Source organism: Lagenorhynchus albirostris, chromosome 4 (genome assembly GCF_949774975.1).
Source record: "Lagenorhynchus albirostris chromosome 4, mLagAlb1.1, whole genome shotgun sequence".
Taxonomy (NCBI): Eukaryota; Metazoa; Chordata; class Mammalia; order Artiodactyla; family Delphinidae; genus Lagenorhynchus; species Lagenorhynchus albirostris.
The window spans coordinates 118,958,170-118,984,062 of record NC_083098.1 but is presented as its reverse complement, the minus strand read 5'-3'; the positions used below and the strand labels follow the sequence as shown (position 1 = coordinate 118,984,062).

The 25,893-nt window shown below is 36.8% G+C and overlaps 1 protein-coding gene and 1 long non-coding RNA gene across 3 annotated transcripts in view; one reads left to right on the top strand and one right to left on the bottom strand.

Moving 5' to 3' along the window:
* ENPEP (glutamyl aminopeptidase) overlaps positions 1-22,658 on the bottom strand; it is a 95,730-nt gene extending 73,072 nt beyond the window's left edge. Inside the window, exons 1-3 of the mRNA XM_060148597.1 lie at positions 21,821-22,658; positions 7,597-7,738; positions 5,200-5,331 (exon numbers count right to left, since the gene is read on the bottom strand). Of these exons, the coding sequence (XP_060004580.1) occupies positions 5,200-5,331; positions 7,597-7,738; positions 21,821-22,461 (915 nt within the window). The 5' untranslated portion in view covers positions 22,462-22,658. The remainder of the gene's footprint in view (positions 1-5,199; positions 5,332-7,596; positions 7,739-21,820) is intronic.
* The window catches only part of LOC132519984 (uncharacterized), a 146,582-nt gene that overhangs the window by 2,613 nt on the left and 118,076 nt on the right, over positions 1-25,893 (top strand). The window lies entirely within an intron of this gene.

Sequence of the window (25,893 nt, the reverse complement as noted above, 5' to 3'; positions counted from 1 at the left end):
ATGAAGGGGGAAAAAATAGAAGTTAAGTTTTTGAAGTCCAGAATAGGCTTTTCATGCCTACACAATAAATTTGAAAGCCAAACTGTTTTAATTTGCAAGAGCCTGGTTAAAAAGGATTTTAGCAATAAAAACAGAAGGCAAGGAAAAAAGCAGACCACAATGTTTATACTGTAACAATAGATTGGAAAGAGACTGGAGGGACGTCCAGAGGGCTCTGTCTCAATAAACTAGTACCCCAGGAGAGGGGTACTAAGATTGAAGGGGCAAGGCTCTGGAAGGGTGTCTTAAAGTCTGAGGTGAAGGCACTGAACTTGGGAAGACCATGTGAACAGAAAGGAATCAGATTGAACAGATGCTACCCACCACTACCACCATCACCCTAGTCAGAAGCCCATTCAGGGCCTACAGGGTTCCCACTACCACCTGGCAGCCCTGCAGGTCTGCTGTGTCCTGTGTCCATGTTTTTGTTGTCCTTGTCTGCTGAGCATCTTCCATTGACAAAGGTGACCAAACATCCAGGTTTGCCCAGAATGTCCCAGGAATGTAAGTCTGCTGCTTATCTGCTTACACCTCTTATGCCAGCATAATTAGTAACGCCTTCTCTATTATTTATATTCTATAAATGATAAAAATGTATGATCACTCTCCCCATTGACAACAGTCTGCCTTTCCACTGCCGATCATCCAGCAGAGTTAGCACCTGTTCATCTCTTGAGGTTTTTGTATCTTATCTCTACTGTTCCAAATAGACACACCCCTTTAAATGGCCCAGGACCCTTGCAGGGCCCCTAAAGCAGAAGATGAGATCTTTGGCACTCAAAAATGGCATGATCAGCAGAGACCTTAAAACACAGTTGGGAGACACTGGACAGTGGTGACCACTTCTGTTTTACATCTTAATTGAAGTGCAGGTACCTTAGCATATTTCACTCCCTTCAGGGCTTAGCATCTTCCTTGTGCACATAGTATGTGCTCAACAAAGACTGATAAAACATTCTGATTGGAGGAACCCTCAATTTTATTATCAATGCTGATGTAGCCAGGATGAGAAAGAGAAAAGAACTTGATATTGTTTTTAATTCTATAAATGCGTGTTTAAGGTACATGGTTGATATTACAGGAGGTCATCAATGTGTTTAATTTTTTATAAGTTTATGTTCTTCTAAATATTCTTCCAGCAATAGGCAGAAATTTGGGGGAAGGGGAATACTTAGTAGAAAAGAATAGTGATATTTTGGGGTTTTTTCAACTTTTCTTTGTGACTGCTTTATCACAGGAATGTGATATACACTTCCTAAATTTTAGATTGCCCCTTATGCATAGATAAATTATTATAAATATGCAGAACCTTGGCTTGAAGTTTGGGTGACTAAGGACTGTAATTTCGCTGTGGCTTTGAAGTTTCACAATGTGTTCAGAACTTTGAGTTCCAGAGGTCAGCTGCCATGAGGTGTTGTTTGAGAAGAAACCCAGCATCGTCACTTACGTTACACAAAACATTTGTTGACAGCTTACTTCTCATTTAACTCAAAATTTGAGTTGTTTGATGCTTGGTGATTATCATTCCTGCAGTAGAATTTTTCAAAACAAATAATAAACATTAAAAAATCTAACTTATCTCATAGAATTTTATATTCTTTTTTATTTTTGTATATTTAAATAAAGAATAAGGATCATTAGCAATATTCTGTGGCTTCCTGAATTAAATACATTCCTTCAGGGAAGATTAAGAGACCTTAATTTAGAATAGTCCTTCCAGTAAAGAAAGAAATTTTTAAAAAATTCATTAAAATGTTATAAAAATCAAACTCATTCTGAAAACTTGGCATCAAAAAGACCACAAATAACAAATGCTGGAGAGGGTGTGGAGAAAAGGGAACACTTGTACACTGTCAGTGGGAGTATAAATTTGTGCAGCCACCATGGAAAACAGTATGGAAGTTTCTCAAAAAACTAAAAATAGAACTACCATATGACCCAGCAATTCCACTGCTGGGTATATATCCAGAGAAAACAAAAACATTAATTCAAAAAGGTATATGGATTGGGTTGTTTGTTTTTTGATATTGAGCTGCATGAGCTGCTTGTATATTTTGGAGATTAATCCTTTGTCATTTGCTTTGTTTGCAAATATCTTCTCCCATTTTGAGGGTTGTCTTTTTGTCTTGTTTATGGTTTCCTTTGCTGTGCAAAAGCTTTTAAGTTTCATTAGGTCCCATTTGTTTATTTTTGTTTTTATTTCCGTTTCTCTAGGGTGTGGGTCAGAAAGGATCTTGCTCTGATTTGGGATATGGGGATATATGTATACATATAGCTGATTCACTTTGTTATACAGCAGAAACTAACACAACACTGTGAAGCAATTATACTCCAATAAAGATGTTAAAAAGAAAAAGGTATATGCACTGCAGTGTTCATAGTAGCATATTTACAATAGCCAAGATATGGAAGCAAACTAAGTGTCCATCAACAAATGAATGGAGACGATGTGGTGTATATATATATACAATGAAATACTACGCAGCCAAAAAATAATGAAAATTTGACATTTGCAACAACATGGATGGACTTGGAGTGTATTATACTTAGTGAAATAAGTCAGACAGAGAGAGACAAATACTGTATGATATCACTTACATGTGGAATCTGAAAAATAAAACAAACTAATGAATATAACATAAAAGAAACAAACTCACAGATATAGAAAACAAACTAGTGGTTACCAGTGGGGAGGGGGAGGGGAGGGGCAAAATACAAGTAAAGGATTAAGAGGTACAAACAGCTATGTGTAATATAAATAAGCTATAAGGACATATTATACAGCCCAGGGAATATAGCCAATATTTTATAATAGCTATGAATGGAGTATAACCTTTAAAAGTTGTGAATTACTATGTTGCACATCTGAACTTCATTGTTAACCAACTATATCTCAATAAAAAAATGTAATGCAACTAATATTCAAAAAAGGAAATAAGCAGAGTTAAGTCTTTTGAGCTACTTTCCAAACTTGGTTACCTTTTTTCCTAACAATTTTTTAGGGTTGGGTCCTCTAATCTTCATGAGCAACAAGGACATTTTAAGCATAGTGAATGGTTCAAGTACTAATATCTGCTACTCCAGGTAGACAGTTAAGAAGAACATAGGCCTCGATTCAGTATTTACTGACATAAAGGATTCTTGCCAGAATGGTGAGTTCAGTCAGGGTATTATAGATTTTTGGACTGCACAGTATAATCTGACTATGAATAGCAGGTGATAAATATACCAGAATAATACTGTCAGAAACAGAGTGGATAAGAATAGTTTTTTGATTCATGAAATTTCTACTAAAAATGTTGTATTACACAAAAAGTAACTAGCTTAATGTTTTTTTTAGCTGAACAAGTAATATAGAGATTTTGGCTCTAGATCATGCAGAATATTGATGCTTTAATGTACCCCCACTGCAAACAAACAGAAATGATAGTTGCAATATAAAAGTGGAAAACCCACGAGAAGTATCAGGGCTTCAAACAATATAAGCATCTCCGTGGAGTTGATAAAGACACAAAGAAGTTGGCAGGAACTAAAGCTATTCGCTTATTGGGTTCTGGTTTTTGAAGGAATTAGCAACAAATTCCTGGAGGTTAGAGCAAGGTCATGCTTTGGAAATTATTTTTTTTAAACTCTGACTACTATTGCTGATTGTTTTATCATAGTTTCCTGTTTTTATTTTATGGTGATCATATCTTCTTGAATCTCTGAGTGTAATAATTAAAAGTTGTGTTGTCAGAATGTGTTTAATTTTTTATGGCTTTTTTTTGTTTCCCTAACTATTCTTATTTACTCACACTGTGCTTTTCTGTTGGTCTTGGATTTTCTCTTTTATGTTGCTTGTTTTCCTCATATGTCTGTTTGTCTTAGGTTGTCTGTTTAGCTCTAAGAATGTAGTACTGTGAGACTGGTGTGGGTTCCCACCGATGTTACTTTCAAGTAGATATAAGTAGTGTGGTTTTCGTTTAATTCCCTCTGGAGTGGGAAATTGTACTGGAGCATTTGTGCTTGGGTGTTAAGGGCTAGATTTCAATTTAGAGTGAATGGGTAGGGAGCCAGTCAAATGCCAAAGAGGTGGAATTTACCTTGAATTGACATTCACATTAGATGCCTTTAAGTTCTCCTGCAAGGTTCTGTTCAGTTGTGAAGAAAAGAACCCCACAGGTTTTTGCAGGAGAGAAACTCTGGTTGCCTGTCTTCTGTAGATGGGGTGGAGGGAGGAGCATCTCTCCCCTCCAGTGAGGTAAAGATATTTTTCAGAATATCACATTTCAGAACGTTTAGCAGGGCACATTGTTTGAAAAGAATCTGGAATTTGAGTCTCCACCACTTGCCAGTTGGGTGATCTTGAGCAAATTAATTAAACTCATTATTTCAGTTTTCTCATCTGTAAAGTAGGAGCGATGATTTCTTCCTTATAAAATTATATTGCAAAAATTATAATGTTTTATATATATAATATGTATCACAGAGGCAGACTAACCGTTAGACAGCTTAGCAAGTGTTCAGGGCATGAGCAAATTGGGGGCCCCCCAAAAGAGAAAAATAATTAGGTAAAAGTATTTAGAATTACTTTTCTAATTTAGAATCTAATTTAGAATCTACTTTTCTAAGAAAATTATTCAGTTCATCATTTTGATTTAAAAAAAGCTTATTTGTATTTTCTTACACTTTTAGAAAATGCTTTTTGATACTTTGCTGTTGTCCTATGTTGAATTACACATTGGAATGGCACCACAGACACCTCAGTGCTTAGTTACTTGAAGGATTTTCATCTCCCTCTGGTTTCCTCCTCTCCCTCTGGTCTTCATCTGGGACCCCCAAACACATACACCCAATCATTTTACTAAATTAAGCATGTGCAAATATTTAATACCTTTGTGCTGATATATTTAGGAGCTAGCTTTGGACTTATAGTGAATTTTCACCTTAAATAATTCAAGACTATCCATTCCTATGGCTGTTTTGCTTGTTTATTTTTCACCTGGGTCCTTTCAGCTTACATTTTCCTATATTATTCAGTGTATCATCAGGCTCACAGAGCCTGGTGACTAATGGGCTTTTCTGGTCTGTTGTGTGAAAAAAAAAAAAAAACTATTCAAAAAAATTATAAAATCACAAATGCATACGTGGTAAATTTAAAAAATATATAATGGTACTCACAGGTATCCCCCTATTTGATATCCTCATTACGGAGTCAAATTGATGTACAGCAAAGCACACCAGGTAAGTGCTCATGGGAACAGACTTTTGGAAAGTTGTTCGATTCCATTTATCATCCACTGACTCTTCTTTCTGTTGAAAGCAAAAGATAATTTTTTATTTATAAAAAGATCAATCATGGACAAGACAAACAAAAAATTACTCCAAACCTAGCTTTCCAGTCAGAAGTCCTTTGTCAAAGCTTAGGTGTAAAAAGAAATTTTACCCCTAACTGGTGATGTTGAAAAAAACTAGAGGAAAATTCATTTTATTTTTAGTACTGTGAAAGAGTGATTGAACTATATACCATATGAGGTTTCTCAGGGAGAAATACAACTTTGTGATATAAACTGGACAGGAGTTTATCTTTCTACATTAAACACACAATCCTGGCCATAATATTTGAGCAGGTACTGTGGCCTCTTAATGAAGAACAGGCTAGTGCTCAGTGCCTTGCACACAGGAAGAACTAAGCAGGTATTTGCTGATTTGACTATGTGCAAGAGGGTAATAGTTGTACCAGGCATAGCAGGATGTCAGGTTGCCTTTTTCATCTGTGGTTGTCTCCATCTGAGACCCAGGGTATGGTCACTAAAGTCCCTGCTTTGGTTACCGTGGAGAGAGAGAAGGATTGCATTACTTCATGCAACTACCGACCCCATCTGTCTGGTTTTCTGTCCATGCCAGCTTTGCCTTCCTCTCTCAGCCAGTCATCAGTCCTAATACTTCATCCATGAATAGTTGCCTGATTCCTGCTACCCATTGTTTAAACATTTCCACATGCCCTGCAGCCACACAGTGAGTTACTCTACAGTGGAAAGCTTTAAAAAAGGATTTAAGAGAGGGAGGCTAGACTAGAACTTGATGCATCATCGGCAAGGCAAGCATGATGTGCACATGCTTATAGAGAAGAGTTGGAGCCCCAGCAAAGTTACTCTATGATAAGAACCTAGTAGTAGTTTCGATCTCCTAAGGACCCAGATTATTCACCTTCTTCCAGGACTAGTTTCTGGAACTAGGTGAAAGTGAAGAAGTATATACTCTGCAAAACAAAAAGGTCATGTGAGGAAACTGTAAACAGAGGTTAGTAAAGTTTGCATTCTTACTCCTCCCACCTTCATTTTCTCTGTTCTATGCCAAAAAATTCTGATGGCATTTTATTCTGATCCAGTCTTCTGGATTAGAGTGTCATAGTTTAGGTTTATCCTTTCCTCTTTCTTCTCCAATCAAAACCCAATTGCCCAGGTGTCTGACACCAGAAGAAAAGTTGATAAACTTACACCAACAGTTTACTTTTTAACCTTCTTAAAGCTTTGGTTTGCTTTTTCAAGGAATATTTGTAATTAAAGAGGATGAATTTCAGTGATGATATTTCACAAAGTGGATCAGAAAGATGGGAGTTGTAAAGTACGCACAATGCTTTTCTGGTATTAGATAGGTGACAGTTATATCTAAGGATGAGCTTCACCCTTTTATTTTATTTTATTTTTTTTGCGGTACGCGGGCCTGTCACTGTTGTGGCCTCTCCCGTTGTGGAGCACAGGCTCCAGACATGCAGGCTCAGCGGCCATGGCTCACGGGCCCAGCTGCTGCGCGGCATGTGGGATCCTCCCGGGCCGGGGCACGAACCCGTGTCCCCTGCATCGGCAGGCGGACTTTCAGCCACTGCGCCACCAGGGAAGCCCCAAGCTTCATCCTTTTACATGTCAAAGGTATAAGGAATAATAAACCTCAACCTTGAGGTAATGATGCTTTAGTTAACTGCGTTACCCATTCTGGAGAGGAGGAGCAGTAACAGAGGAAAGAGTCATGTTAATAATTATACAAACAGAACTTATTGTAGCCTGTTTTTTTTTTTTAACATTTAATGAGTACTTCTTGTTCACTAGAATACCTATAGGCATGGTGTTTCCTGGAGTTGTGGCTATATTCCAATATTTAAGTGATGATATTTTGTAGTAGCCCTCTATTAAAAACTGGGTTTATATTCAACTGAAAACCAAGAATAGTAACTAGGCCCTTGAATATTTTTAAATCTGTAAATCCATTAGTTTGCCTTTAATTTGTCATGATTAGGGGCTTCTTTCATTTAAGCAGAACCCAGCTAATGTATGTCTACTGTATCCATTCTTGCTTAGAAAACCTAACATGGTGTTTTGATTGGAATGTGATATCTTGAATTAAAGATGTCTAGTACTCAAAGAAAAGAGATTGCCCAAATGTATTTTCGAGCTTCTGAATAAGCTATTAGAGCACATTTATTTTAGAATTCAGTAGGTTCTTTCATATCAAAGCAGGTAATTTACCTGATATTATAAACAGACTATCTGCATAAATTAAAAAATTTAAAATACTCACCTCCACTGGCATATTTGAAAGTGCCTTATATTCTTTGGGGTGGACGATAGATATTGTATAAGTTGCCTTTTTGTTGGGCTCATCAAAACAAGGGAAGGATTTCCTGGCATCTGTTGGTTCATGATCAGTGGCTGCTATGCTCCTTAGAAATAAACACACAAACAAAATATATGTTGCCTCTTCTGATAGCCCCTATGTTTCTATTCCTATAGAAAAGAATCAGCTATGTAATTATAACTACTGCATTTCTTAAAATGAGTTTCCATCCAGAAAACTATCAAATAGTTGTCAAAGTCTTTCCTGGAATTGTTAGGTTAACAAATAAATGAAAATTCAGAAACTGCTTCGGATATTTTATATGAGTAGTTAGGTATTTTGTTGCCATAACTAAAAATCTGTGAACTCTAAATGAGCAAAAATCAATCCGTTTCTGAGCTATCACTCTTTCCATCCTAAAGCCATCAAGCGACAAGTAGATAAACACAAAGCCAAACTCAAAGGCTTGCTTGTACCTGTCCTTGTGAGTGTGAACAGCTGTGTCCTGTCACAGAGTAGAGGAGTATATTCCAGAGTCCACAGCTCCTGTCCCTAATAGTACATTCTTTCTTACTTATGTTACACCAGGGACAAATCCCTTAGTTTTCATTTTCATGCAAAGTCAGTCCCTGAGCAATCTCCCAGTGAAGCAACCTTTGGCCAGGTTTAAAGTCCACTTTTGGAAAGAGACAGTATTCCTTTATAGCTCTAACTTAATGCTTATTAAGCTAAAATGTTAGTGTTTAATGTTTCCATCATTTCAAAGTGGAAATATTTTTTTCTGAGTAATTGCTCAAAACAAATCAATGAATGTAAACTTTTTACATGTAGTTATATTACAGTAAGATATTGTACATTTGCTCATTAGAAGAGTAAGCAGAGTAAAAAGTGTAAAAGGAAAGAAATGTTGACTTATATTCATTAATAATTTGTGTAAGGAAAATATTTCATCCTTCAGAATTCTCAGAGACTAAGGAACATATTTCATAAAGAATAACAAATTGTTACATTGTTCATTGATCCAATAAATATTAATTGAACCCCTTCCTACACACACACACACACACACACACACACACACACACACACACACACACACACACACACACACACACACATCTACCAGGCATTATTCTAGGTTCTGAGGGAATAACAAAGAATAAATAAATAAATAGATAAATAAGGAGAGTGTTAAGAGCTATACAGAAAATGAAACAGGGGAAGTGACAGAAAATGACTCAGGAAAAGTGGTGAGCAATATTAGGTAGAGTAGTCAGGGACAGTCTCTTGGAGTAGGTGATGGTTTGCTGAGATCCGAATGATGAGAAAAACCCAGACAGGTGAAGATTAGGGAAAATGTGTTTCCTTAACAGAGGGAACAGCAAGTGCACAGTCTCTAAAGTGGAAAAGAATTTAATGTGGTTGAGACCTGAAAGATGTCCAGTGTAGCTGAAGTACAGTGAACTGGAGGGACTAAGGGGTCAGCAGAGGCCATGGTAAGTGTCTTCATTTCATTTGGGTTCAAGGACGCATTATATACATTAACTTATATAAAAAATAATATGTCATAGGTCAACATCCAACTACAAGAAATTAAAATATTTTTGAATTTCTTTTAAAACCCCTCTGGATACAAAAATTAGTTGTTAAAAACTCAGCCAAAAAAACTAATCTGTAAAAAATAAAACTGGAAAAGGTCTGTCTTTTAGGACACTGTTGACTGAGGGGGACAACTTTCTGGGATGACTGAAAAAATCTATACCTTATGTATAGCTGATTCATTTTGTTATAAAGCAGAAACTAACACACCATTGTAAAGCAATTATACTCCAATAAAGATGTTAAAAAAAAAAGCTATACCTTTTTATGGGTGTGGTTAACAAAGATGTGTGCATTTGTCAAAATTCATTGAATTGTTCCCATTAGATTTGTGCATTTAATGTATATAAATTTTACCTAAAAATAACTAAATCAATATTGAGCTCCAGTAAATAGGTTTAGATTTGGATTGTTGCAGCGGCATGAGTTAACAGTTCAGAAACAATCTCTTCTGTATCCCAAGCTTGAGCAAATGAAAAAAAAAATGAGGATAACAGAAGGCAGGTTTCTCACAGCTGGGGAAGAGAGTTATAAATTTGTAAAAAAGGAAGACTAGACCTTGGTATTGCACTGTAACTGCAGGTTCAGTGTATACTCAATGATTTTTCACACACACGTATCTATATATGTAAATGGATATAAAAATACACAGAGACATGTATTTCCTAGTTTTGTCTAGAAGAAATGACAAGCTTGTAGCAATGAGCACAACTAGTTCCCATTACCACTCTCCAATAAAAGGAACCAGAACTCTGCATAAAAATGGCTGATTCCAGTGCTGGATCAGAAAGGTCCAAAATGATCCTGGAACATCTTGCTTTGCCAAAAAGTAAGGAAGTTTTCAAAGAATCATAAGAATAAGTCAAAAGGACACAAAAGTCAGCTGGAGGGGACTACCCCTGGCCAGATCTGGGGGAACATCAAAATAAGTAATGGAATTATAAACTATTGATTAAAATAAGAATCCATGATAAAACATATGAGTAAATAAATAAGTGGGGCAAAGGAAAGCTCTTCTTTACAGTAGATTGCCTACTAATAATTTTAGGAGGAATGATGGATTTAGAAAATCATCAGTGGATGCCAAAACAAAGTTTGTTGAGGAAAGGGATATCTGAATAGTTTCAAACACTTTCTCTGAAAATTACTTACAAATAAAAAAATCATAACTTTACAATGAAGAAAACTGTTGGATACCGCCTTAAACAAGTAATCAAAGATCACTAATAATTGTACAGATCAACGTAAAGTGTCTCCTGATGTGACTTCGTGAGAGGGACTAAGTATCACTTCTCTGAAATTCCTGACAAAAATGCTTGACTTGCATTTTTAAATCATGAGGAAAATCAGACAAACTAAAACTGAGGGATATTCTCAAAATAACTGGCCTGTGCTCTTTAAAAATATCAAGGTTGTGAAAGACAAAGGCAAGGGACTGTTCCAGTTTAAAGGAGTCTAAAAAGGCATGACATTAAATGCATTGCATGAATCCAAACTGGATACTGGACTGGGAAAAAAATACTGGGTTAATTGATGAAATTTGATTATGACTGTGGATTAGATGATTGTCATATCAATGTTAAATGTTCTGATTCTGATAACTGTACTGTGGTTATGTTAGAAAATGTCCCTGTACTTAAGAAATATATACTGAATGTGAAGAGGTAAAGGGAGACAATGTTTTGATATACTCTAAAAGTCTAGAGAGAGACAGAGACATGGGGTTGCTGGGGAGAAAGGAAATAGGACAAAATGTAAACAATTGGTAGTGTTCCTAGGAGTTTCTTGTATTGTTCTTGTAACTGTTCTGTTAAGTTTGAAATTATTTCAAAATAAAGTTACCCAAAAAGTCCCAGCCAAGAATTTATTCTTCAGTATTACTGATTAGTTTTTGTGATAACAGTTTAACTAATCAATTGAAGTTTCTAACACATGTAGACTGTAGTGAATTGCAAATGCATCAGAATATAAAGAAGCCTGTACACTCCCCAGTGTACTAAGGATTTATAAGAAGATCCACCAGGCTCCAACCCCATGTTTAGTCAGCTGCTTTTTTCTTTTGAATTCCTCTGGATTCTGATTTCTTCCTCAGGCAAAGGAAGAGGAAAAGTCACTCTCTGCAAGAATGTTTCAATTTAGTCACACCTCAGAAATAAGCCAGATAACTAATTTGGGAATATGAGTGTGATTAACAGACAAGGGAGAGATTGACAATAATACAATACTAGTAGGGGACTTGATCACACCACTTACATCAATGGACAGTCATCCAGATAGAATCATCAGATAGAAAACCATTAAGAAATCAGTGGTCTTAAATGACACATTAGACCAGTTGGACTTAATATGTATCTACAGGACATTCCATCCCAAAACAGCAGAATACACATTCTTTTCAAGAGCCCATGCAACATTCTCCAGGATAGATTGTGTGCTAGGCCACAAAACAAGTCTCAACAAATTTAAGAGGATAGAAATTATATCAAGCATTTTTTCTGACTACAATGGTATGAAAGTAGAAATCATTTACAGGAAGAAAAACAGGAAAAACACAAACAGGTGGAGACTAAACAACATGCTACTAAAAAACCAATGGGTCGGGCTTCCCTGGTGGCACAGTGGTTGAGAGGCCGCCTGACGATGCAGGGACACGGGTTCGTGCCCCGGTCCAGGAAGATCCCATATGTCGCGGAGCGGCTAGGCCTGTGAGCCATGGCTGCTGAGCCTGCGCGTCCGGAGCCTGTGCTCTGCAACGGGAGAGGCCACAACAGTGAGAGGCCCACGTACCGCAAAAAAAAAAAAAAACAACAAAAAAAACCAATGGGTCAATCAAGAAATCAAAGAGGAAATTAGAAAATACCTTGAGACAAATGGAAATAAAAACATAACTATCCAAAATCTATGGGATGCCTCAAAAGCAGTTTTAAGAGAGAAATTTATAGCAACACAGGCTTACCTCAAGAAACAAGAAAAGTTTCACATAAACAACCTAACCTACCAACTAAAAGACTTAGAAAAAGAAGAACAAACAGAGCCCAAAGTCAGCAGAAAGAAGGAAATAATAAAGATCAGAAAGGAAATAAATAGACACTGAAAAAAAATAGAAAAGATCAATAAAACCAAGAGCTGGTTTTTTTGGAAAGATAAACAAACTTTATAAGTGTTTAGCCAGGCTCACCAAGAAAAAAGAGAGAGGACCCAAATTAACAAAATAAGAAATGAAAGAGGAGAAATTACAACCAATATAACAGAGATTTAAAAAAATAGGAGAATATTATGAACAGCAATAAAGCAATAACTTAGACAACCTAGAAGAAATGGATAAATTTCTAGAGACATAAGATCTTCCAAGACTGCATCAGGAAGAAATAGACAATCTGAACAGACCAATCTAAAAAAAACTCCTAGCAAACAAAAGTCCAGGACCAGAGAGCGTCACAGGGGAATTCTACCAAACATACAGAGAAGAGCTAATATCTATCCTTCTCAAACTATTCTAAAAAAATTGAAGAGGAGGGAACACTTCCAAATTCACTCCATGAGGCCACCGTTACTCTGGTACTGAAAGTAGGCAAAAATACTACAAAAAAAGAAAATTACAAGCCAATATCTCTGATGAATATAGATATAAAAATCCTCAATGAAATATCGGCAAACTGAATTCAACAATATATAAAAAGGATCAGACACCATGATCAAGTAGGATTTATTCCAGGGATGCAGTGATGGTTCAAGATCCACAAATCAATCAATGTGATACACCACATTCACAACAGGAAACATAAAAATCACATGATTGTCTCAATAGCTGTAGGAAAATTTAACAGAATTCAACATCCATTCATGATAAAAACTCTCATTGAAGTTGGTATAAAGGGAACATATCTCAACATAATAAAGCCCATACATGACAGACCCACAGCTAACATCATACTCAGTGGTGGAAAGCTGAAAGCTTTTCCTCTAAAATCAGGAACAAGACAAGGATGCCCATTCTTGTCAATTATTTACATAGTATTGGAGATCCTAGCCACAGCAATCATACAAGAAGAAAAAACAAAAGGCATCCAAATAGGAAAGAAAGAAGTAAAATTGGCACTATTTGCATGATACTATATATAGAAAACCCTAAAATCTCCACTAAAAAACTATTAGAACTAATAAATGAAGTCAGTAAACTTGCAAGGTACAAGATTAGTATACAGAAATCTGTTGCTTTGTCTATACACTAATAATGAACCAAAAGAAAGAGAAAGCAAGAAAATAATCCTGTTTAAAATCATATCAAAAAGAATAAAATGCCTAGGAATAAACTTAACCAAGGAGGTGAGAAACCTATACTCTGAAAAGTATAAGACATTGATGAAGGAAATTGAAGGTGATGCAAAGAAATGGAAAGATATCCTAGGTTCATGGATTAGAAGAATTGATACTGTTAAAATGTCCACACTACCCAAAGCAATCTACAGATTTAATGCAATCCCTATGAAAATACTCGTGACGTTTTTCACAGAACTGGAACAAATAATCCTGAAATTCATATGGAACCACAAAAGACCCCAATTTTCCAAATCAATCTTGAGAAAAGAGAACAAAGCTGGAGATACCACTCTCTGGCTTCAGACTTCAGACTGCAAAGCTACAGTAACCAAAACAGTATGATACTGGCACAAAATCAGACACGTAGATCAATAGAACAGAACAGAGAGCCCAGAAATAGACACACGCACTTATAGTCAATTAATCTGTGACAAAGGAGGCAAGAATATACAATGGGGAAAAGACAGTTTCTTTAATAAATGGTGCTCAGAAACCTGGACAACTACATGTAAAAGAATGAAATTAGAACATTTTCTCACACCATATACAAAAATCAACTCAAAATAAATTAAAGACCTAAATGTAAGACCAGAAATCATAAAACCCCTAGAAGAAAACATAGGCAGAACACTCTTTCACATAAATTGTAGCAGTATATTTTTAGATCTGTCTTCTAAGGCAAAGGAAACAAAATAAAAAATAAACAAATGGGATCTAATTAAACTTAAAAGCTTTTGCACAGCAAAGGGAATCATCAACAAAACAAAAAGACAGCCTATGAAATGGGAGAAAAGATTAGCAAATGATATGACCAGTAAGGGGTTAATATCCATAATATATAAACAGCTTATACAACTCAATACCCAAAAAATGAGCAACCTGAATAAAAATGGCAGAAGACCTGAATAGACAATTTTCCAAAGAAGACATACAGATGGGGAACAGGCACACAGAAATATGCTCAACATCACTAATCATCAGAGAAATGTAAATCAAAGCAGTGAGATATCACCTCACACCTGTCAGAATGGCTTTTATCAAAAAACACAAATAATAAATGTTAGTAAGGATGTGGAGAACAGGGAACCCTGGTACACTGTTGGTGGGAATGCAAATTGGTACAGTCACTATGGAAAACAGTATGGAGGTTCCTCATAAAACTAAAAATTGGACTACCATATAATCCAGCAGTTCCAGTCCTGGGTATCTATCTGGAAAAAAAATGAAAACACTAATTTGGAAAGATACATGCACTCCAATGTTCATAGACAAGATATGGAAGCAACCTAAGTGTCCATCAACAAATGAATGGATAAAGAGGATGTAGTATCTATGTATACAATGGATATTACTCAGCCATAAAAAAGAATGAAAGTCTGCCATTTGCAATAATATGCATAGACCTGAAGGGTATTATGCTTAATGAAATAAGTAAGACAGAGAAAGACAAATATTGTATGTTATCACTTATATGTGGAATCTAAAAAAATAAACAAATATAACAAAACAGAAATAGACTTACAGATATAGAGAACAAACTAGTGGTTACCAGTGGGGATAGGGAAGAGGGAGGGGCAAGATGTGGTAGGGGATTAAGAGGTACAAACTACTATGTATAAAATAAATAAACTACAACGATATATTGTACAGCACAGGGAATATAGCTAATATTTTATAGTAACTTTAAATGGAGTATAATCTATAAAAATATTGAAACTAATATAAGATCATAAATCAACTATACTTCAGTTATTTAAAAAGGCCCTATTTGTATATGCTAAATTCCATCCAGAGTTACTAAAGTTTTCTAAATATATACAGATTTGAAAACAACGTATATGAGATAGCAGTACAAAACCATTTTAGATCACAACTTCTTTGGGGAGGTTTTATTCAGTGATTAAAACTTCTTTTTAAAGTTAGATGAATTGGTTTGCAAATTAATGGAAAAGGCCTGGCTAATCTCACAGTATGTTCAGGAGTAACTCTTGGGTATGTCCTAAATAATTATAATGCCAGGCAAATGTGCTGAGGTAAACCATTTTTACATAGGGGCCTCTCTGTGTTGTAAGTCACTTACTAGACCCAGCACATTAAAAGTATAATTCTGTGTAGCTTGTTAATTTACAAAAGGGAAGGCATTCCTCTGACTTCTCTGAGTGCATCAGATCAAGCTGACCTTAGAGAACGCTGAAGAGAGAGGAAGTAATGATTGCAAGCACCAACCGTTCACTCTGAATCAACTTTAAAAAAACCAACTACTTGATTACCTCATAAATCATCTGGCGTACTGTTTCCAATGAAGACTCTCAGGCTATGTTCAGCAGTTTAATATCTTGAGCCAGAAAAATAAACAGCAAGGTCTGAGTGAAAAACTTAAATGAAAGACTGCTGATGCAGGTGAGGCAGCCACAATGAAGTATCTTTGCAGACTAGTAAAGGGTTCCAGAATTCAGTAGAGGAGCTGATCAGTGCAAGACAACCCATCTAGATTATTCAAACTCCAACCAATTTTTTTTTTTTTTTTGCGGTACCCGGGCCTCTCACTGCTGTGGCTTCTCCCGTTGCGGAGCACAGGCTCCGGACGCGCAGGCTCAGCGGCCATGGCTCACGGGCCCAGCCGCTCGGCGGCATGTGGGATCTTCCCAGACCGGGGCACGAACCCGTGTCCTCTGCATCGGCAGGCGGACTCTCAACCACTGCGCCACCAGGGAAGCCCCTCCAACCTATTTTTATGGTGGTTTGAACCAATTAATTATTTAAATTTATTTTCCAAATGCTTTTTTTCTATGCAGAGGATACTCAAGGTCAAGTAAAATTTCTTATTGTTTCCTTGCTTCCAAAATAAAGGAAATTACTATGCATCCTGCAACAAGTAAACAAGACACCCCTGCTGAAGCTGTTCTTTGTTGATAATGGGCATACTGATAGCTCGACATATCAATATAATGAATAAACTGACATACAATTAAAATTTCAAGATCAAAACTACAAATGAGTATACATATCTGTGCGTGAGGATATAATGCACACACACGTGCACACACACACACTTAATTATGACCTTCTCAATGATTTCTGCTCTGTTTCCACTTAACTGCTAAATCTTTATCACAAGCCCTAACCTTGTGCTTCAGATTTAATTATCCAAGTGCCTACTAGACATCTCTTCCTAGATGTCTGACAGGCATTCAACACATCTGCCACCGAACTCATGACCTTCCCTTCTAAACCTGGTTCTTCTATTTTCAATATCAGTGAAAGGTGTGGGCTATCAGATCAGATATCTGGAGCATCCTAAATCTATAACTCATCTCTTCCCCACAGCCAGTCAGTCTTCAAATCCTGACTGCGTTACCTGCAAGCTATTTTCTCCATTATGTTCTCTTTTGTCTGTCGTGAAATCACTGTCCTACCTGATCCTCATCGTCTTCTCTTTCCTGGATAACTGCAGTGTCTCTCATATACTCATGTACAGATTTAGTTCTTTCCTCCCCATGTAAATAGTCATTGGCTAACTTTTCCTGCATAATGCCTGTCATTAAATATCCTTACTTTTTTTTTCCTGTGGGTTTTCCAGAGTTATCTCTAGCTAGCCTCTTCATATAAACCTCTCCTACAAACTTATTTCTTCTCCCGACTATGCTTTTTTGACCTAATGCCTTTCCTGTTTGCCTGCTTTTTACCTTCTTGCTTGCCTCTGCCTATTGAAATCCCACCATTACATCAAAATTCAACTTCAATCCCAGCAATGCTGTAAAAACCCAGAAAACCCAAACCGGAAACCATGTGTCCCTCTTTTAAATTCTTCTTGCAATTCCTGTCAGTTCCAATGGTTCTTAGTCCTTAAAGTATGAAGACTGCATTCCTAAGTCAAAAAAAGATTCTACTGACTTCTCTTGCCTTTGACAAGACGGGAAGAAAAGGAACCATGGGAAGTTTTCCATCCTGACTGAGTGGGAAGGTGGAGCTGTCATTGGTGGAAATTGGATTCCTCTATGGGAAAGGGGCTGTGGCGATGCAGCATGTCCCAGCATGTTCCAGAGGACACTAGTGTGAGAGCCTATATGAAAATTTCTATATATTCATTTAATAATCATTAAGTTCTCTCTGTGTGCTAGGTAGTGAACAAGAGAGACACAGGGACCCTACTCTCAGGGACCCACAGAAGATTCCACAGTCTCATGCAGTTGGGAAACTACATACTATGGCAGCTTCTAGAGGTTCATAATGAACATTATCATATAAAAGTCTCTGAAAAGTCCCACCATTTTAAAAAAACTTTAAAGTTTAAAAAACTTTAACATAATTTTGTGTTTAGTATTATTTCCCAAAGAAATTTGGCCACAGAATCCCTCCCTTGCATTTTTCTGACAGTATCTATTAATATCCCATGCAACTAGAACTCTCTGGAACAGATAATTAGGAAATGCTGTGTAAGAGCAATCCAAATGCAGAGAAGGAAATGCTGAACCTTGGAGAGGAGAGAATATTGTTATATACTTCGGAGATGTGAGTAGAGGGGAACTCTGAGAACAACTGGAAATCCTACATAACTATTGAGAAGGAGTGTTGAAGTGGTTTGGTGGTGTGGGCAGGAAAACATTCCAAAGGTTCCAATCCTTCGAAGCAGTTTTCCTCAGACCCGAAGGAACAGACCAGAGAGTAGGAAAAGTGGCTGTTAAGTTTCCCAAACTTTCTTCTCCTGACCCTCACTATAGCTGTCTCCCCGGTGAGATTATACGGTTATTATGGCTAGGGAACTCTAAACTTGCTCTACCTTCTCCAAGTCTCCATTTGCCTCTGAATTTTGAGGGAAAGAAGCTCAGATAGTTGTCTCTTCTCCGTGAAGTTCAAGTGTCGGTTGTATTTACAGAAATCAAGTAATTTTGGCTACTATTGAGTGCACTAATGTTTATTTGCACTGTGGTTGCGACGGTCATATCCCATACCGCATATACTCAATCCTGGAGTTAATTTTACAATAAGGCAGAAGGGTTGGAAAGTATAATCTTGATGGTGTACATAAAATGTATTACTGTGATGGCATTTGAAATTGCATGAGCATCAAATATTACAAAGTTCACTCTATAATCTGAAAGGACGGTGCTCTTCCCCCTGAACTCACGCTTGTGGCCCTCCTCTGCACTCTGTAGATGAGACCCACTAAAGAGGCCTGCACTGTCAAAATGTTATTCACAGGCTTGAAAGAAAACAATGCACTTTTCTCATATGCTTGAAATATTTCAGAATAAGAAAAACAAAAAGTATTCCATTGAGCCTAAATGAGGTTATTATGTTCCAGAACCATTCCAAAACCATGTGTGCAGTGCAAAACTGGCTGCATCCTGTGTAATGTAAGAGCCTCATCTGCTACCAATGAAAACAGACAAACCTGGTGACACCAGTCCTCCATGGGAGCCTAATTGAGCACCAGCCTTCCTCCCCAACCTTGCGTCACTTAGTATTTCTGAGTATTTTAGCAACTAAGACAGCTAAGTTTCAGAATGTCATCTCTCAAGTATATATCTTATCATAAAACTAACTCATATAGTAAAATAATCCAAAGAGTTAGAATGAATAATATATATTTTAGCATATAGTAATTTTTTGTATTTATAAAATATATAACAGAAACTTATTAATGGAACTGTGTTCCATATTTTTTGGCCTTCCTGTAGTGTATAGAATTTTATAAAGTATTTTGATGGCTTTACCCAGATGCAATTTCTGTTCTTTTCACAACCCAAAAAGCAGTTTTAAACTCAGCAATAATCATTTAAAAGTTTTGACTTGTTTTCACTTTACACTAACATATTTTTAGAATCTCTTGGAAGTAGATATTCTTTAGAGTATTATTTCTTTACCAAATTGCAAACACTTAAAAAAATCATCTTATCGTTAGTAAGGCTCAGAGAAATAAGTTCTTTCATTCATTGTTTGTGGAAATGTAATTTGGGACATATTTTTGAAAGTCAGTTTGGAGATACACACATATACACATGTGCATGCACATGTGTTATATATGTGTAGATGTGTGTATATATACACACGCATGCACTCGTACATGTGTAGTTTGAGCCAATTTCCTAAGAAATTTCCTATAGAAATATTAGAAAATACTATTCATAGTTTTTTATAAGGCTGTTCATTACATTTTATAGGTGTTTATAGGTAAAAAAGTAGAAGCAATTTAAGTGCCCAAATCTAATGGGAAAGTTGAATGAATTACATTTTATTGGTACAATGGGCTATCATATATCCATTAAGTCATTTGTGGAAGAATACCAAATTATATGTTAAAGTGTTGATATATTGTAAAAACATGTTACACAATACTATATACAGCATAATAATGCCATGTTTATCTGTATCCAGAAAAAATAACTAGAAGAATGTCTGCCTAACTGCTAACAATGACTATGCTTGAGTGATGGACTTATAGATGGATTTTTTTTCTTATAATTTTCTGTTTCTCAAGTTTTCTGTAGTGAATGTGTCTTATTTATGAAATAATTAAACAAAATAAATGTTACATGTTTCTTGACATATTTGTACCCTTTGACCCAGCAATTCTATTTTTCGGACTATATCCTAACATGAGAAAATAAACAGATACACACTTAGGTACTTACAACTATGTTCTTTCTGACTTGTTTATAGTAATAAAACACTGGAAGCTACTTGAATGTCCAACATTAGGGAATTGGTTTTAAAAAAATAACTGCATTCATGCAGTGAAATATTGCACAGTCTTTAAAATCAGATTCTTGAAAATATTTAACAAAGGGAAATGCTTACAGTATATTCAGTTAAAAGGTATATGGACAGAGAGATATGTAGACATAATTACAATTTTGATTACCTAAAAAAATTTAGAATATACATTAGTGTTTTAACAGGGCTAACCACTGGGTGGTGAAATTATTTATAGGTTCTTTTTTTCCTTTTTATAATTTTCTATGCTTTCAACATTTGTAATTTTTATAAACAGAAAGAATATGTAAACAATAAAGAAGCTTGTTTTTTGCAAGTAATATTAAGATACAGTATCTATATGAACATGATCCCTCCAAATATTTTTTCAGACTATCATTTCTACTCAGTTTATTGCTGTACTACACAGTGAGATAAGAATGTATAATATTTTATTTTAATCCCTGGGTCTCTCTGACAAACAATAGGAAGAATTCTGACCAAAAGATTTGCTTTGCTCTATAAAATGCTTAAAACAACATAGGAAAGGAATATTCAGAGGGCTGGCCTCAGTCTCACTCTGAACAGTGATATAAGGTTTCTTAATCATTTACTTGTTCAGAATCTAAGTAGGCAAAGGTCAAAGCAGTTTCAAGTTCAGTGTTACCTCAGGTGTAGCCTTCCTCTCTGATGCAAGGACCACACCTGCAGAGTGAAGGTTTTTTGAGTTCATTGTGAGATTTTATGCCTTTGACAAAGCTCTAGTAATAGCCTCTGATTGAGCGACAAGGCAAGTAACCATTTGGCTAGACTCAGGGAATGCAAGTATATATACATGTATACTAGGAGGGCTGTGTGTGGGGGATATATTTATGTTCTTAATTGCTTAAGGCTTAGCATAACCATTGCATACTGCATGATAGATAATAAGCCTGAAGAGTTATCCGTGTGCTACCACTAATGTATGGACTCAATGAGTATTTATTGAAAGCTTATCTGTAAAACATGGTTCTGGCCATATGAGATTAAAAAGACATAGTCCTACCTTCCTTCCTAAATGAAAACACAAAAACAATTGCGTGAATTTTACATACTCTCAATGTTTCTTCTCCAATAAAACAGACAAAATTATAATTGATATTTACTGATTTTCACTTAAATTTAGTGTGATATAATTTTAAAAGTTCACTTTAAAATCATTGCCACATAGCCCAAGAATATCACCAGTGAAATTTACCAGACACATGTATTTTTAAAGTTTGAGGTAGTTCATGTAAATATTAAGGATAGAATGCAGTATAATATGATTTTTCCTGATGAAATAAAGGACTTACACTGAGTTTTTAGACTCCATGCAGCTCATTCAATACTTTCAAATTTTGTGGTAGGCTTTGAAAATATAAATGGGCAAGAATTTTTGCTTCCCAGATGAACAGGCAGAAATGAAACCAAGTTTAGATAAAGATCAGACCATCAATATAATTGAAAGGTGGAAAGTGAAAGGGAAGGAGAAGAAATGGAAAGCAAATATATAGCTTTGGAGAAATAAAGCAAAAAAAATTTTAAAATTTACTTGATTTGTCCTTTCTCCACGTATGTTGTTCTATAAAACCCCACGAGCGAGCCATTCAGCCAGCCGGCGAACTCCATGGTCAACTGGTAGAGACCCTTGCCACCGTTGGGTGCAAGCTCTTCATCTGTCTCCACTACCACATACTCCTGCTTTTTGTATTTGAAGCACCGCCTGACTTTCACCTGCTCCCCAGAGGGCTTCCTCAGCACCGGGAGCTGGGTGATCCTCGTCTCCCGGAGGTGTAGCCACAGGTTCCGGGTGGGTGAGCTCACGTTGATGGAGATGTTCACTCTGCCCGTGTACGTGTCCTCCTCCAACAGGGGCTTCACCTCCAGGTCGTAGTGCACTGGGTTGATGAAGTCCGGCAGCCTGAAATCTTTCCAGCCTCCACTTTCATCTTCACTGGCAGGGCAGACCCCCTGGTCCTGTGGAGGGCTCAAAGTGGGAGGCCTCGAAGTGGGAGGCCTGTGGGAAGGAGCCTGGGTTGTGCCCTGTCCTCCGTCGGTAGAGTCACACGATCTGGTCAAGCCCACAGAAAGTCCTACTATTAATCCGACACCCACCACCACCGCACAGATAATGGCCACATGTTTCCTTTTAATGCAGTATCTCTTAGAGCCTTCTCCCTCCTCCAAGATCATTTTTGTTTCCAAAGTCAAATGTTACACATAAAAGGTTGTTAAATTTAACTAACTAACGTCAGCAGTCTTCCTTTTTCAATTGGAAGGAATTCCCTGGTTTGGCAGCCTGCTTTCGCCTTTCCCACACCTCTCTCTCTCTGGCTGCTTGAATCTTTTCCTCTCCCTTCACATTCCCACTAGACACTCAAGGATGAATGTGGAATCAAGGGGGTGGGGTAAGGACTCCAGAAGAGGAGCTGAGCTGGAGGAAGAGGACTGACGAGAATATTGTCACGGCTCCTCTTACAAACAACGCATCCCCCACTCCACCCCTCCTACCGGAGTGAGTTAAATATAAAACAGGGCTTTGCTTATCAGCCAGTGGGAGGATGATCCTTTGCCAAAGCTCTGTCAGCAGCTTTCGAGGAGAGAACGTTTGGGAAGAGGTGTGCTTGTGATGGAAAATCTCACCCTTTGCCACTGAGTCTGTGGCTTCTTCCTGTTGTGTGCGCAGTCTCTCTCTCCTAACCAAAGGGCTTTTTGCATCTCAGCTATTTTTTAGGTAGCTGTGTTTTCTTTTCATTCTTTTTCCTCATCTTATGTAAACATTCAGATTCTGTCTTTTGCCAAAGTCAGGTCCTGGAGTTCCGTGCACAGAGTGATACATAAATTCAAGGACCACTTAGGTAGTGAGTAAATATTTGTTGAATTGGTGGATTAGTAAAACATGGCCAGGTCACCCTAAATCAGTTCAGTTGATGCTTGGTGAAAGAGAAAAGGAAACATGAATTAGTCAAAGCAGTACTGGAGCTCAAAAGCATAAGAAGAAAAAAGAGAGACAGAAAAGTAATGGGTTGGAAGGACAGAAGGACAAGGAAGATAAACTTGATTAACTTGTTAGGTTAAATAACTAAACTCTTAGATAATCTTGTCTAAGTGAGATTGAATTCTTTAGCCTAGAGTGTGGTAGATGACGTTTGGAGGCGATTCCAGATGCAAAGTTGGCTGTTGAAAGATCTGTTATCTGCCCAAACCTATTGCCTCTGAATGAAAAGCTCAAGATGATAGAAATCACAATAATGACTTCCATGTTTATGAGTAGCTAAGATGTATACATCCAAGCCATCTCTAATAGTAGCAGTACAATCATAAATATAAAAAATTAGAGAGCTTTCTATATGCCAGGCACTATGCTAGGTACTTCATAGAAGTTATCATTTAAGACTTACCAGCAACTCTATGAGACTGATACTATTATGATGCCCATTTTAGAGGTGGAAGGACTGACATTCAAAGAGGTAAGTCATTTGCTCAAGGTCACAGCATTGGAGCTTGAACTCAGGTTATCTGAGTCCAAAATCCAAATATCTAACTATACTGCCTCTGTTCTCTGAAGAGGAAAAATGTTTAAGGGTTAAGTAACCATGAAAAACTTGGTCAATATTTCCCAAAGTGCAATCCATGGATAATATTAATAGATATAATTAATTAATTTAATAGATATAATTGCAAAGCAGGCAGTGCTGCAGTAGATAAAGTTAAGAATATTCTTTCACTACTTTCCATTCTTCCAGAGCTTCCAGATGGCACTACCATCACACTGTGAATCTCCCAGATAGGATATACTATTGTGTGATTTCTATATTTAGTTGATGAGAGAGTTTGTTTGGTGAGATACCTTTTGAGGGTCTTGTGTTCCCACACTCTGAAAAATCCTACTTTAAACTGTTCCAAGTTATAAATTAAACACACGGATAAAAAGAGAAGATTTTAAGAATGAAAGGGTCGACTTTGCTGTACGCATTTCTATTGTTTTCTCATAAAATAGTAGTAAGAGAAATAAAGTTAAAGGCAAGAGGGGTATATTTTTCTAAATCATAGGTTCATCTTGTTTATTAATTTCACATTCTGAAGTAATCCTAAACTTTAATCATAGTATGTTTAATTTTGGTAAATCAACTTTATGAACTTTAGCCTTGAAATCCCTTTTTTATCAGAAATATCATCTGATGTTTCACTAAATGTTTCACAGGGCAAACATTTTAATGTGTTCTCCATAAATTAAAAGGAAGGTGTGGATCAAATTTATCTCAGCATAATGACTGAAAAAAAATGAAAAAGAAAAGGATTTTGAAGAATGTACATAAAATTATATTAAACTGGAAGCATTTTTTAAAAATCTCAGCTAAGGCAAACATATATAAAACTCTTAAACTCAATTTTGTCTAGAAAGACAGCAGTCTTATCACCAGGTCCCATGTTTGCACTAAACTGAACAAAGAAGATAATAGACCTTTGGAATAAGGTGCACTTAAGGGGGTTTGAGAATGGCCACCTGCTATCAAATATCTCTCCTGTTTTACCTGAAATTCCACCATAAGGGGTTCATTATTTATAGATACATGCAATTTTTTGCTAGCAGAGATAAAATACCTTAAATCCATGTACTTCGTGTGTGTGTGTGTGTGTGTGTGTGTGTGTGTGTGAACACGTGCATAAATTTTTAGTCTAAGACCCAACCACAGCATTTTATTAGTACCAACCTAAAAGAGCCGCCTGTATCCAGTGAAGGGCATCACATCTTATCCATGTCAGCATATTAGGGTTGCCTGAGGTGATAGAGGTAAAACGTCCGGCCAGACAAGTGGGAGTAGCAGAGCCAGCCTGTGCACTAAACACATTTAGGGTCACCATATTAGGGTTTACTAAATATAAAGCCCCAGCTTTCATAGTTGGTAATGCTGCACTCCATTGCAGCAGTTCTTGCTGTCCTTCTCCCTGACACTGGAACACTGAGTCTGTGGCAGGAGGCTCTTGATCTTGAAAGCCCTTGTTCCAGATCCAATCCACAGTGAAGGTCAAGGCAGCCACTGGCAGGACACACACACACACACACACATACACACACAGAATCTACTCCTATAATGAGACCAACGAACCATCATAGGCACTCACCTAGTTAAACAGTTTATATTGATTAATCTTATGTTGAAAAATCTACATTACATGTAACTACTTTGGAAAGGCTACCTCTGGTCAGTTTCCATGTAGGTTCAAGCCAGAGGAGTGAATGCACGGCCATTCACTGTAGATCATAAACCACACTCCCCCATAGCTTTTGACAATGTGTATTACCACCTTGTACCCCAAGTACAAATCCAATCTCTCTCCCATATATGACACTCAATAAATGTTCATTGATTGCTTTTTGAATAAACAAATGAATGTATAAATAAAAAGGAGGAAAAAGAACACCAAGAATCCAGAATGGGAGGGGTTAGTGGGCATAATATGCCAGAAATGTTGAGATAAAATAAATTCAGTTCAAATTGCAATAATGACTAGAAAGAAGTTCCCTGGAGGTGAGGACTTGAAAATCATTCCTGATCTTGAGAAGATAAGGAACTTCCTGGCTAATTCCTTCCCACAGCAGGTAGATTGATGCAGGAGACC